Source organism: Phalaenopsis equestris, unplaced genomic scaffold (assembly GCF_001263595.1).
Source record: "Phalaenopsis equestris unplaced genomic scaffold, ASM126359v1 Scaffold000846, whole genome shotgun sequence".
Taxonomy (NCBI): domain Eukaryota; kingdom Viridiplantae; phylum Streptophyta; class Magnoliopsida; order Asparagales; family Orchidaceae; genus Phalaenopsis; species Phalaenopsis equestris.
Window position 1 is genome coordinate 174,430 of NW_018165286.1, and position 13,491 is coordinate 187,920.

At 37.2% G+C, this 13,491-nt stretch overlaps 1 protein-coding gene across 1 annotated transcript in view; it reads right to left on the reverse strand.

The window, feature by feature from the left end:
- Positions 1-4,889: 4,889 nt before the first annotated feature.
- Positions 4,890-13,491, reverse strand: part of LOC110031818 (pentatricopeptide repeat-containing protein At4g02820, mitochondrial-like) — a 29,693-nt gene continuing 21,091 nt past the window's right edge. Inside the window, 2 exon segments of the mRNA XM_020735225.1 lie at positions 4,890-5,893; positions 5,895-6,283. Of these exon segments, the coding sequence (XP_020590884.1) occupies positions 5,029-5,893; positions 5,895-6,283 (1,254 nt within the window). The 3' untranslated portion in view covers positions 4,890-5,028.

Sequence of the window (13,491 nt, forward strand, 5' to 3'; positions counted from 1 at the left end):
ATATATATATATATATATATATATATATATATACATACATATTTTGTGTGTTTTATGTGTTTTTATTATTATCTTTAATAGTGTATGCATAGTACATGATCTGAAGAATTAGGGACTTACGATTCTGAGTTAGAGCAAACAGTTCGAAAAATTAAAAAACAAAAAGAACTCCACGGTTTTCAAGAAATGACAAATACTTTACTTAATAATTTAGAAAATCAAATTAACCAGAATGTACAAAAACCATTAAGAGATTATGCTAACTCTACGGTAGATGAAATTCATCGAATTATGCAAATTTCTGTCGTAGAAGCCAACACATTTAATTAAAACATGTTATCATTTAGATGGTACAGAATAACTAGTTTGGAGAAACTCCATCTGAAGATCCTATCTTGCATTTTGTAAGTTATCTAAAATTTTATGCCACATTTCAGTAAAATGGTACCTCTAACGATGTTGTTAGACTTAGACTTTTTTTCTTTTTCCTTAAGGGATAAAGCTAAAATGTGGTTGAACTCATTAGGACCTGGATCTATTAAAACTTGGAGTAACCTAGCACAGAAATTCTTGGCTAAATATTTTCCACCTTCAAAGACAACTAAGCATAGAAATGATATTACATTTTTTTTTGTTAATTTGAATGAGAATCAATATATGAGGCTTGGGAACACTTTAAAAAACTTATTAGGAAGTGTTCACATCATTCTTTGCCCAATTGGTTAATAATTCAAACATTTTATAATTGATTAGTAGGACATCTTAGATCTATTATTGATACTACTGTTGGTGGTTCATTAATGTCAAAACATTTCGATGAAGCATATTTTTTAAGTGAAGAAATGAATAGTCAGTGTTCATGATTTTGATGTTATTCTATGTTAACATCTCAAGTAGCTTCAATATCAAAAAAGATAGATCAATTTGAAATGAATTTATCTTAAACGCCTTCAATGATTGAAGAAAATTCATCATGACAAATGGTTGATTCTTCCATTCCTACATTTGAAACTTTAAATGCAATTAAGAATAAACGTAATAACCCTTATTTTAACTATTACAACCCAGGTTGGAAAAGCCACTCTAATTTTAACTGGAATAATAATTCGGGTGGTGCTAACTAGCAATGGGGGAACAATCAAGCAAACCCATTAGGAACTGAACAACGAGGGTAGTACTAACTATAGACCAACTTATCCTCCAGAATATAAACTAACAAATAATTTAAGGAGAAGAAGTTGTCTATAGAAGAAATGATGTTACGCATGGGTAATCAATTACAAAGTCAATGAGCGACAATTAAAAATATTGAAAATCAACTGGGACAAATTGTTAACGCCTTTAGCAATAGACCTCAGGGAATTCTTCCTAATAATATTGAAATTAACCCTAAAGAGCAGAACAATGAGCAAGTAAAAATTATCCAATTAAGAAGTGGAAGAGGATTGGAGAAGGGAGTTCAAAAAAATTGAAATTGAGAGAAGAGAAATTGAAAAGTTTGATGAAGATATTCCTCAAAACTTAGAAAAGCATATTTCTCCAATGTAGATCAATTTAGAACGACCACCACCTCCATTTCTTCAGAGACTTCGGCAACAAAAGTTGAATAAATAATTTTTAAAGTTTATGGAAGTATTTAAGAAGTTAACTATTAATATATCGTTTGTTGAAACTCTGGAATAGATGTCGAGCTATGTTAAGTTTATGAAGAAAATTCTTAACATGAAAAAAAAATTTACAGACAATGAGACTGTTGCTCTTACTAAAGAGTGTAGTGCGATAATTCAAAAAAAACTTCCTCAGAAACTTAAAGATCATGGTAGTTTTACTATTTCATGTGCAATAGGAGATAAATTTTACAAGAAAGCTCTATCTAATTTAGGAATCAGCATTAACTTTATGTTTCTATCTATTTTCCAAAGGTTATGCTTAGAAGAGATTTCTCCCACATTTATAACTCTTCAGTTAGTTAATCGATCGATCACTTACTCGAAGGGAATTATTGAAGATGTGTTAGTAAAAATGGATAAATTTATCTTTCTTATAGATTTCATTGTATTAGATATGGAGAAAGAAAAAGAAATTCCAATCATTTTTTGGAGACATTTTCTTGCTACTGGAAGAGCTATGATAGATGTGCAAAAAAAAGAGTTGATCATAAGAATCAATGATCAGGAAGTTACATTTAATATATCAAAATCGATGAAATATCCAACAAAGAGAAGAGATGATGAATGTTTCGGAATGGAACTTATCAATCATTTAAGTAAAAACTATTTCAAGGAATATTATGAAGATGAAATGGAACAACAATAAGTAAATCACGAAGAAGATACTGATTTGAAAGATGAAATAATTGAAAAGATTAATGAGGATACTAATTTTGATTAGAAAAATTTTGAGCTGTTAAACACTAGTGAAAACAGTAAATTTTTCAGTCCTTCAATTGAAAAACCTCTTGAACTAGATATGAAGGTTCTATCTATACATTTAAAATATGTTTTTCTAAAGAACTCATCTACATTACCTGTTATAATATCATCAAACTTAACCGATGATCAATAACAAAAAATTAATGTAAATTTTAAAAAATTATAAGAAAATTTTTGGATGGACAATAGTTGATATTAAAGGTATTGGTCCTTCTATTTACATGCACTGAATTTTAATAGAAGAAAATCATAAGCCGAGGGCTGACCTTCAAAGGAGACTTAACTCAAAAAAGAAAGAAATTATAAAGTGGTTAATTGTTGAAATTATTTATCCCATCTCGGGCAGTGCTTAGGTTAGTCAAATCCACTGTATTCCTAAGAAAGGAGTGACTACATCTGTTAATGAAATGAATGAATTAGTTTCAATTCGACAAGTCACTAGGTGGCGAATCTGCATTGAATATATAAATTAAATCCCGTCACAAGGAAAAATCACTTTCCTTTACTTTTTCTAAATCAAATGTTAGACAGTTTTGTGAGGCACAAATATTTCTGTTTTTTGGATGGATATATCGATTATCATTAAATTCCTATAACCCTTGAAGATAAAAAAAAACCACATTCACGAGTCATTATGGGAGTTTCGCTTTTAGACGGATGCCCTTTAAATTATGCAATGCACCAACAATTTTTTAAAGGTGCATGATTTCCATTTCCTGCGACTTAATTGAAAAAGGAATTGAAATTTTTATGGACGATTTTTCCAGTGTTTGGTACTTCCTTCGAGTCATGTTTAAACCATTTAGAAATGTATTAAAACGCTGCGAAAAAACAAATTTAGTTCTCAATTGAGAGAAATATCAATTTATGGTTGCAGGAATAATTGTACTTAGACATAAAATTTCTAAAAATTGCATGGAAGTAGATCTAACAAATCTTTAAGTTATTTTGTTAAACTATCTCCTCCTATTATGGTGAGAAGAGTAAGGAGTTTCTTAGGACATGTTGGCTTCTACAGGCGATATATTAAAAAATTTTCAAAACCTACTAAGCCTCTGTGCCAACTTTTAGAAAAAAAATATTTTATTTGATTTTAATCAGGAGTGCCTAAATGCCTTCGAATTATTAAAAGAAAAACTAATCACCGCTCCAATTATTGTTTCGCCTGATTGGGGGAAACCATTTGAAATGATGTGTGAAGTGAGTGATTATGCTATTGGAGTTATTTTGAGACAAAAATATGATAAAATTTTTAAAATAATATATTATGCTAGTAAGACTCTTAATGAAGCTCAAATTGACTCTTAATGAAGCTTCTTAATGAAGCTCAAATTAATTATATTACTACGAAAAAAGAGTTATTAGCAATAGTACATGCATTTGATAAATTTAGTTCTTATTTTATTAGAATTAAATGTATTGAGCATATAGATCACTCTGCTATTAAATATCTAATGTTGAAGGAGGATACAAAACTAAGGTTAATCAGATAGGTCCTTTCGATGCAAGAATTTAATTTTGAAATAATCGGAAGGAAGGGAACTGATAATCAGATTGTTGATCATTTATCTAAGCTTGAACAGGAAAATTTGGTTAATCTTGAAAATGAAATCAATGAATATTTTCCTGATGAAAAATTATATATTATGACTGAATGACGTGTTTCATGGTATGTCGACATAGTTAATTTCATAGTTTGTAAAATTTTACCATATGATTTGACATACAATAAAAAAAATTTATGCATGATGTAAAATCTTACTTCTAGGATGACTCATATTTATATAAACAATATAAGGACCAAAATATTAGAAGACGTGTACGTATGGAAGAAACTCAACAAATTATTCAAAAAATATCATGATTTTGATTTTGGGGGACAATTTGAAATTAATAAAACTGCATATAAGATTTTACAATCTGGATTTTATTGGCATGCAATATTTAGAGATGTTAATACTTATATAGAAACATGTGATCGATGTCAGCGAGTAAACAATATTTCTATAAGAAATGAAATGTTCTTTAATTTATATTTGTGGATTAAACTTTATGGAACCATTTATACTATGTTTAAAGGTGGACAGAAGCGGTTGTTTTATCTCATTGTGATGCTCGAAATGTCGCAAAATTTTTAAAGGAAAATATTTTTAGAAGATTTGGGATGTCGAGAGTAATAATTACTAATGTGGGGAGTTATTAGAATATTTGGTTGGCATATGCAAAGTCAGTTTTAAATCCCTAGGGTCACGGGTTTGAGCCCGCCTAAGTGCATCTGCCTTGCAGCGCGGGATCGAGTGGTTAGGCACCTGATGGTGGTTGGAGGCTCGTATCATAGCTTTCGGGCATTCTTTTACAATATATCATATATATATATATATATAACTTTGGTGTACAATATGTAATTGGAAAAATCACTCATGTACCATATCGCTGGGGTAAATTATATGATGTGCATAAAGATTTTTCTTTTCTAATATTACGTGTAAGATTCGCACACGTAGATTGATGGTATTGCACCACAATATCACTAAATCCGCACCCATGTTGTCGGCACCTAATATTTTTTCATAAAATAAAGAGGAAAATAAATACCTCATAATGAAATCAAGCTCTCAGCACTTCCAACGCAGAATTTTCTGGTCAACCTAATCAATCTCTTGCTCTCCTCGTCCATCTCCAAACCATCCGCTCTCATGCGTTCTTCAACTATCAGAGGCATCTTCCTCGCATTCGCATATGTGCGCAGCAAAGCGTTGTAAATCTCAGTCTCAACATATCCAGCATCACGAAGCAGCACTAAGAACCTCTCCGCTCCTTCTGAATCACCACCATTTTCAAATCCTTTCTGCACCTCCCTCACAAGCCCAGCGTTAGGCTCCCATTTCTTCACGCAGGAGAAAGCTTCCTTCAAACAGCGCAAAACCTCATCCATCTTCTTCAAGTGAAGAAACCCTAATGCCAGATTCTCCCAAGTCGTATAACTCGGTACGATCCCGGCCTTCTGTGCGCGCTCATGGAAGTTCTCCGCCTTCTTCATATCGTTCTTCGTGTAGTACGCAAGAAGAACATTCGAGACTCTCGAATCTCGAGTTCCTGAAACAGACTCCCACTCGCCATAGATAGCTTCGGCCTCATCAACAAGATCTAACTTCAGGAGCGAGACGAGAACGCATCTGTACTCTTCATCGCTCATCTTTCGAAACATGGATTTCATTCTACTCCATATTCTTCGTAGATTCTCTCGATCGGAGAGAGCGGCGTACAAGCTTACCAGGGAACAGAAAGAGGCTCGATGTTTTCTCGAAATCCTCCTCTCCATCTTCTCCAATGCCTCTCTCGCCTTCATCGCACGACCTGCTTTGATGTAAATGTTGGCCAGAATGCTGAATGTGATGCAATCTCCAGCCACTTTGTACCTAGCCATATCGACAATGGCGGCTTCTGCGCCACACATCGACTTTATCAGCGCACGTACTCAACCATAGATTATAAGTGAATTCATTCGGTGTGGTGTTCTTCTTCAGCTCCTTGATTATTTCTGGTACTTTATCGAGCTCGCCGGTGGAGACGTAGAGAGTTAACATGTGGTTGTAAGGTAAGCAGCAGGTGAGGAAACCATGAGATTTCATCTCTTTCATGAGCTGTTCTGCCTTGATCGACAGTTTGTTCTGCGCGTAAACATGGAGGAGGGCTGTGCAGGTGGATTGCGCTTTCATTCGATCGGGAAGATCTTCGAAGAACTTCTCGGAGCTGCTGATACCTCGGACCTTGGAAATTAGGTCTAAGTGCACGGCGTAGTCGCCGGGAAGTAGCTTTATGTCTGGTTGAGTTCTCATCCATTCACATATCTGGAAGCAAAACAAGTAATCAATATATAGCAACAAGAAGCTGCATTTACATAAGTACCACCCAAGACTAAGTATTTACATAGCTGACACCTAAATTTTATTTTTTTATATTTTTACCATTCAAATCTTTCATGTAGCATAAAAATATCACTATTTTAAATTTTAAATGTGAATAAATTTTTTTATGAATAGGTAAGGCAGTATGTAAAAATTGAAGAGAGATTTAGTGGGTGTTCGGCTGCAAGCAAAATTGAAGTTAAATAGGATTTAGTAAATCCGCTAAATTCGAATTTATCTAATCCAGCTGCTCTTAAATCCGGAATAGTTTTTGGCTCAGTTAAGATCGAACAAAAGATGGAACAAATAGAAAATTGGATTCAACAGAGCGATAAATTTTGATACGCTATTTTCGCATTTGGTTGGATATCCGTAAAATCTCGACGTAAATCCTGCTAAAATGATGCTACCAAACACTCTGGCATAACATACAAAACATAATAATTTACATATTCCACACCCAAACCTCATTATTTACATATATAGCATTCAAAATATTAAATTTTAATAAATAAAAAAAACATCTACAGTTATATACCCAAATATGATCATACACACTAAGAAAACTTTTTCAGGGATACATCATAAAGAACATTAAGGGTCCCAAAGACCAACACCAAAGGTCAAGTTATTCTCAAGCTAAGCCCACCTACTGTAGTGGTCGAAATGAGCCACTTGTTGAAGTGGTCGAACAGAGCCCACACGTCAAAGTGGTCGAATTGAGCCCACCTACTGAAGTGGTCGAAGTGAGCCCACCAAAGAAGACCATCATTACACACAAAAGCATGTATCAATCCTTATAGCACCACTTGACACCTGCACCTTGATTTTTTCAGAAAAACAACGTGGAAAGGCACCGTACCGTATAGAATGTAACTTTATATTTCATTTCTCTCATGTATAAAAGAAGGCAAGAGATGTTCTTATTAAAGGGGACTCCATTTACAAGACTTCCAAAAGGGTTTTACTCTCACACTCTCCCTCTTTCTCTTATTATGAGAAAAGCAAGGATTCTTCCATCATATTTTTTTACACCTACCTCTTAAAGACATGATCATTATCAGGTTGTATGAACTCGCAAATAATAAGGGATCTTGTATCTTAAACATGATTTAACATCCTGAAAGGTGCGAAGAGCGTGAACTTTATATGCAAACACTGCAAGAGGATCCTTCCAGCATAAAGTGTATCAAAGAAAAACAATGAATTATGTCAAAGTGTTTGTGACATAACAGATCAACGAGCTGAGGGAACGGGTCCTAAAAGCTAATAAAGTTCAAGGCAAGAAGCTTCCAGATCTCGTTCAAATGATCAGCGCAAGGCACAAGCAATATTATCAAGGTCGGTGGTACATAAACGGGGGACATCAAGGCATAAACCACCAAGGCAAGAGAGTCTCTTAGCAAGATCTACCAAGGGCCAAGGGCCAAGGGCATGTCCTAGACGAACCCTGGGTCTAATGCTAGAAGAAGGAAGGGATGAAGCCTACATCCCGAAGCATGAACCTTCTGAATACTCAGACGAGGGAGTCGAAAGGAGAAGAAGAAGAAAAGGACAATTGGAAGCATGTTCTCAAAAAAGATTGTGGGAGTTCGGGTACCAAGGAAATTTAAGTTTCCTTCTTTTAAATATTATAAAAGAAAGTCAAATCCTACTGACCATGTATCTTCCTTCGAGTCAGTTGTATATATGTTAAGAATAAATGATGTCATAGATGTTGTTTGCTTTCATAACATCGAAAGAATCGGCCTTGCGCTAGTTCAAAAAACTACCTGCGGAAGTCATCATCTCCTTCAGAGAGTTCACATGTTCATAACATAATTTGCTAGCACGTGAAAACCACCAAAGAATTCTAAAGCTCTCTCGAAGATCTGTCAAAACCACACAATCTCAAAAGCTTCATCACATGAGAGATTTTGGATGTTTGAGACATGGAACCTATTGTTGCTCATGTAGCCTTGGCTTAAGGCCCGCACAAAGGTCCATTCAGGTAAGCAATTTGCTTACAAAAGCCAAAAACTTTGGTCGAGTTCTTAGAGCTCACAAATCATCATATTTCTGTTGAGGAATACAATTTCTAGCAAGGCTCCTCCATAACACATGAGCCCAAAGGGAAGTTTTAAAATTTGTCCCGTTGAGAGCATGAGAGCCCAAGGCATTGCTTTGGCAGGAAGAACTTTTGAAACCCTTTTGACAAATGCTTCCACTAACAAGAGCGATAAAATACAAACAAAAGATTGGTCAAAAGAAGGCCTGAGAGTAGACAGGAGCTGCCTCAGTTCCCTCTTGTGATGGCACTACCTTGGGGGTATCAATGGTCGAGATCGTCAAGGTCATCGAGATTAAAGTCTTCTTTAAAAAATCATTTTCCATGAAGGTGGGATTATGTGTGTGAACCCAACTGATATTGTGCATAATAGGGCCACGACATTGATGTGGAATAATGCTGACACCTCTGCAACCTCATCGAAGAACTAATAAAGGTGAGAAATTTGAAGAAGTTAGTGGCTCCACAAGCGAAAAACTTGAAGGCAGGGAAAGGTGCCCATGGAGGACATCAATAACGAGTCCACTCTAGCAAAACTAGTACATGTCGTTGGCATCGTACTGGCGATCTTCAGAGGAGACAGACATGAAGTTATGTGAAGGTCCAATTTGAAGCGACTGAAGATTGGACAGGTTCACTCCACTACCCTGGTTAAGTGTGCGACAACAATTCATCCTCCCATCACTTCCACATATATCAATCTGGCAGCAGGAGGGAACCCTTTCAAAGATGTGTTAGTGGTCACCATAGTGATTGCGGATTACCAAATCATGAGTATCATGATCGACACGGGAAGCTCCATTAATATCTTGTTCAAAAAAGTACTTGAAAAAATGGGCATAGAATCTAATCATCTTGCTACCACCATACAGGTTCTCTCGTGATTGAAAAGAAACATGTGGAATAATCACCTTGCGCGTGACGTGAAGGGGAGGAGAACGCCAATTTATGGCATCATTTGAAGTTAGGTGTGTAAACGAGCTGAGTTTTGAGGGAGCCCAGGATCGGCTCTTGTTCGGCTTGTTAAAAAATATCATTGTTTGTGTTCAACTCGTTTATATATCAAGCGTAAAAATATTGTTTGTGTTCAGTTTGTTTAGTTAGTGAATGAATCGAACACAAACTACTTAACGAGCTAAACACAAACTGTTCATGAACAAGCCGTTTTGATAGTTCTAGTTGAGTTCATTGCCATGGAAGCTCTTAGCATGTAATTGTCATTTTTGGCAGAATGGTATTGAGCACTGTCAAAGCAGTGACATCCACCATCATACCGTTGTAATTTTTTTGGTTGAAGGATAAGTAGTCACTCTTCAAGGTGGTCTAATCTCATCCTAAACCAATTACTTACGAGTTATGGAGAATGCATAGGAAGATCTGTAACAACTTGACAACAATAAAAGCAGTGGCCATGAAGGCCACTGAAGTGTCAAACCCAATATATGTGTTTAAAGAAGAAGTTGACAGAAAATTCTTGTTCAGCATCGATTTCAGCAGAAGTCATCAAGACAATTTGATCGCCACCTTGAGAGGTCATCTCGACGTGTTCACATGTACTTCTGGCGAAATGTCCGGAGTCGACATTGACTTTTCCAGCCACCGACTGAACGTAAGGCCGAGAGCCAAGCTCTTCAAGCAAAAGATGAGACCCATGGTTAACACCCAGATCCAGCTTATTTGGCAAGAGGTTGCTAAGTTATTAGATACAGGCTTCATTTGAGAGGTACAGTATCCCGACAGTCCCACAAATATTGTGATTGTGCTTAAAACCAACAACAAGTGGAGGATGGGTGCTGACTTCTCCAACTTAATTATCACGTGCCCAAAAGACAATCATCTTATACCACAAATTGAGATGATGGTCAACTCAGCAGTGGGATATTTCGTCATGAATTTTTTGGACACATTTTTGGGATACCATCAATCAAGATGCATGCTGATGATGCTCAAAAATAGCATTTGTCACTAAAGAATATGTATATTGTTATAATGCAATGCCCATCAACCAAAAAAATACTGGTGCAACCTATCAAAGGATGATGAATATAATTTTGAAAAATCAAATAGGAAAAAATGTTGAAATCAATATTGATGATCCCCTCATCAAAAAGTAAATCATCAGAATAACACATATAACATAATAAAAAAACTCATTACTCTTAAGAAATTTAAATTAAAACTCAACGCTCTAGTGTACCTTTGAGCAAGCTCAAAAAATTTTCTCGAATTCTTAATCACACCAGAAAGAATCAAGTCAATTCTGGAGAAGGTCCAAGCTATATTGAACATGTCGCCCCCTAAAAATCTCAAAGAAATACAAATCTTGATCGGATGAATAGTCGCCCTCAATAGATTCATATAGAAGTCTGGGACTGATATTCTCCGTTCTATAAACCATGAAGAATTCTAGTTGTTTTGCTTAGACAGAAGAATAAGATCATACAGCAGAAAAAACTATTATTATCGCCTCCTTTATTTCAAAGCTCTAAGTCGGGAGAAGAGTTATTCATCTACCTGAGAGTCGAAAAAGTGGTTGTCTGCTCGATACTCATTTACGAGGAGAATAAAAAAATAGTCTCTAGACTATTGTAAGAGCAAAGTACTCCAAGGAACTGAATGAAGACACATGATAACTGAAGAGCTTGTGTTGGCTTTGATCATTTCAATAGGGAATTTACGCCCTTAATTTCAAGCTCATACAATGCATATTATCACTGACCACCCTTTGAGATTGGTATTATCCAAGCTCAATCATTCGAGAAAGCTGCTTAAATGGTCAATAGAGCTAAGCAAATTTGACTTTATTTATATGCCTAGAATGACTGTCAAAGCCCAAGTTGTCGCCAACCTTTTAGTCAATTTTTTCAAAGAACTGATAGAAGAAGAAATCAATCCGAAGAAAGGCAAATTATGGACACTCTACATAAATAAAGCCTTCGGAAACATACAAAAAGCAGTAGGTGTTAGCATTATTTTTTTATGTCGCGAGTGTTAGATGCTCGCTCAAACACTATTGGAAACTTGCTTGATGCATTTGCTCGTACTGCAAGACATTCATTTAAGACTCTTTGATGCAATATTGAAGAGCAGGCGACCAGACTCGTTCTGCTAGATTTTGATTGTCGTTTAGGCAAAGATCGGTCGGCATTTGACAGACAAATAACTTCCATCGGACCGACGGATCACAATTGGAGTGACACGTGTCGAATTGCCCTGGTAATCGACAAATTCGTCCAAACGACCTCGGATGACAAAAAACAGACCGTGCAAACGTGTTTGAAATGTCGATTTTATACCTATGGAGGATAGATCGAGATGATTCAACTAAAAAAATGTGTGAAAATTTTAAAAAAACGAATAAAAACCCAAAAAAAACAAACTCAAACCAGCCCCCCTTTTCAAATTCTTTTCCCTAATGCTCTAGCAAACACCCTGGTTCCTCGCGCCACACGCCTATCCCTCGCTCGAGTTTGCTGGTTGGTACTCCTCGCCGGCTAACTACCAGCTGTCGATGGGCCTACCTACAACGTTGAACTCCCTCTCCCTCGCACGGTCGCTCGCCCCTCCTGCCTTACACGTGAAGTTGAGCCACCACTCGATCCCGTCGCCCCCTCTCAGTCCAATGATCGCCACCCTCGTCGACTCCCTGCTCCACCGCTGACAAACATCAGAGAGCTCTTTCATTTTCACACAAGTCGTGCAAGCCCTAGATGGACGAAACTCAATCACGCCTCCCTCTCGACCGTGTCCTCCTCTTACACTGGTGCTTCTCCTCACCAACAATCATGTCGCCTCCTCTTGGCCCGAGATAGTTGGCCTGAAGGTGCTCCCCACTGGTGAGCAGCCCGAAGGCTCTCCCTCTCTAAATTTGGCGATGCCCTAGCCAGCCCCTTTCCGATTTTTTTTGCATGCATGCACACTCCCGTTATTGGCTACCTCCCGTAGGCGAGTCTGTTGCTAGCCAACTCTCTTTTTGGTTGGATTCCTCTCACACAGGGGCAGCCCCCTTTCTCTGTTTGGAGTGAGGCCATACCTGCATCGCTTCTCCCTTGCAACTTGCAACCTGAGCTGCCAAAACGCAACTCGTCGGCGACGTCCGACCTCAATGCCTTCCTTCGTCGGCCTCCTTTCCCTCACAGCTAAAGCCCGACGACCCTTATGGTTGTCCAAGCCCTCACAAGCGTCTGATCCCTTTGGAAAAGGAATGTATTAGTAATATTTTTGCATGTGATAATCATTTATCAAAGATACTTGTATACCTCCTGCCTTCATTCGTTCGTTTGCTTGATTCGATGCATGTCTTGTGAGATATGTTGACGCGTGGTCCAGACATCGACTACGTGAAGCAAGCGATGAGGACGCCTTCAAATGTCACAAAGGTATAGCCTCTCTAACTCAGTGCATTTCCATCTAACAGGCCCCTAGGTGTTGTGTTAAGAAGAATTAGGCTAGCCTTTTATGCTAGAGGAGGCCCCACGGGTTAGGAGCTTTTGTGATCCCCTTTCGAATCTGTGAACGAACCTACGTAGTTTTAGCTCCAAAACTCCATGCGATCAAGATTGCAACAATCTCGCGATTATTTTGGCAGCTTTGCCCTATTGATGGAATAGGCGAAGTCTATCGATCTAGAGAATTAAGATGCTCATTCCTTCATTCCTTAGGTTGTCAAAATCCCTACATGGAAGAGTCTTCGTTTCTCAAAGATTCTTCCTACAAGGGGTTTTCATGGTTTAGTCAAACAATCGGAGGCAAACCCATTATTGCTTCGTGCGGATAAGGCGGTTGAGCACGCCTCTCCATCACCTACCATAGGCTCCCTGTGAGATCGCTAGGACGAGCTTGGTTTTGTCCTCAAGATTGATTGGGTCTTATTTGCTTGCATTATGTTTTTGATGTTCTTCTGGATAGAGGTGTAAACAAGTCAAACACGAGCGAGCCAAGGCACAGCTCTTGTTCGGCTCGTTTATATTTCGAGCTCAAAAAAGTGGTTCGTGTTCTACTCATTTTCTTAGTGAGTCGAACACGAGTTGTTCACAAACAAAAAGTAGTTTTGACAACCCTAATCACGCAACCATAAGATGTTAAAGATTGGGGCAAGATTTAA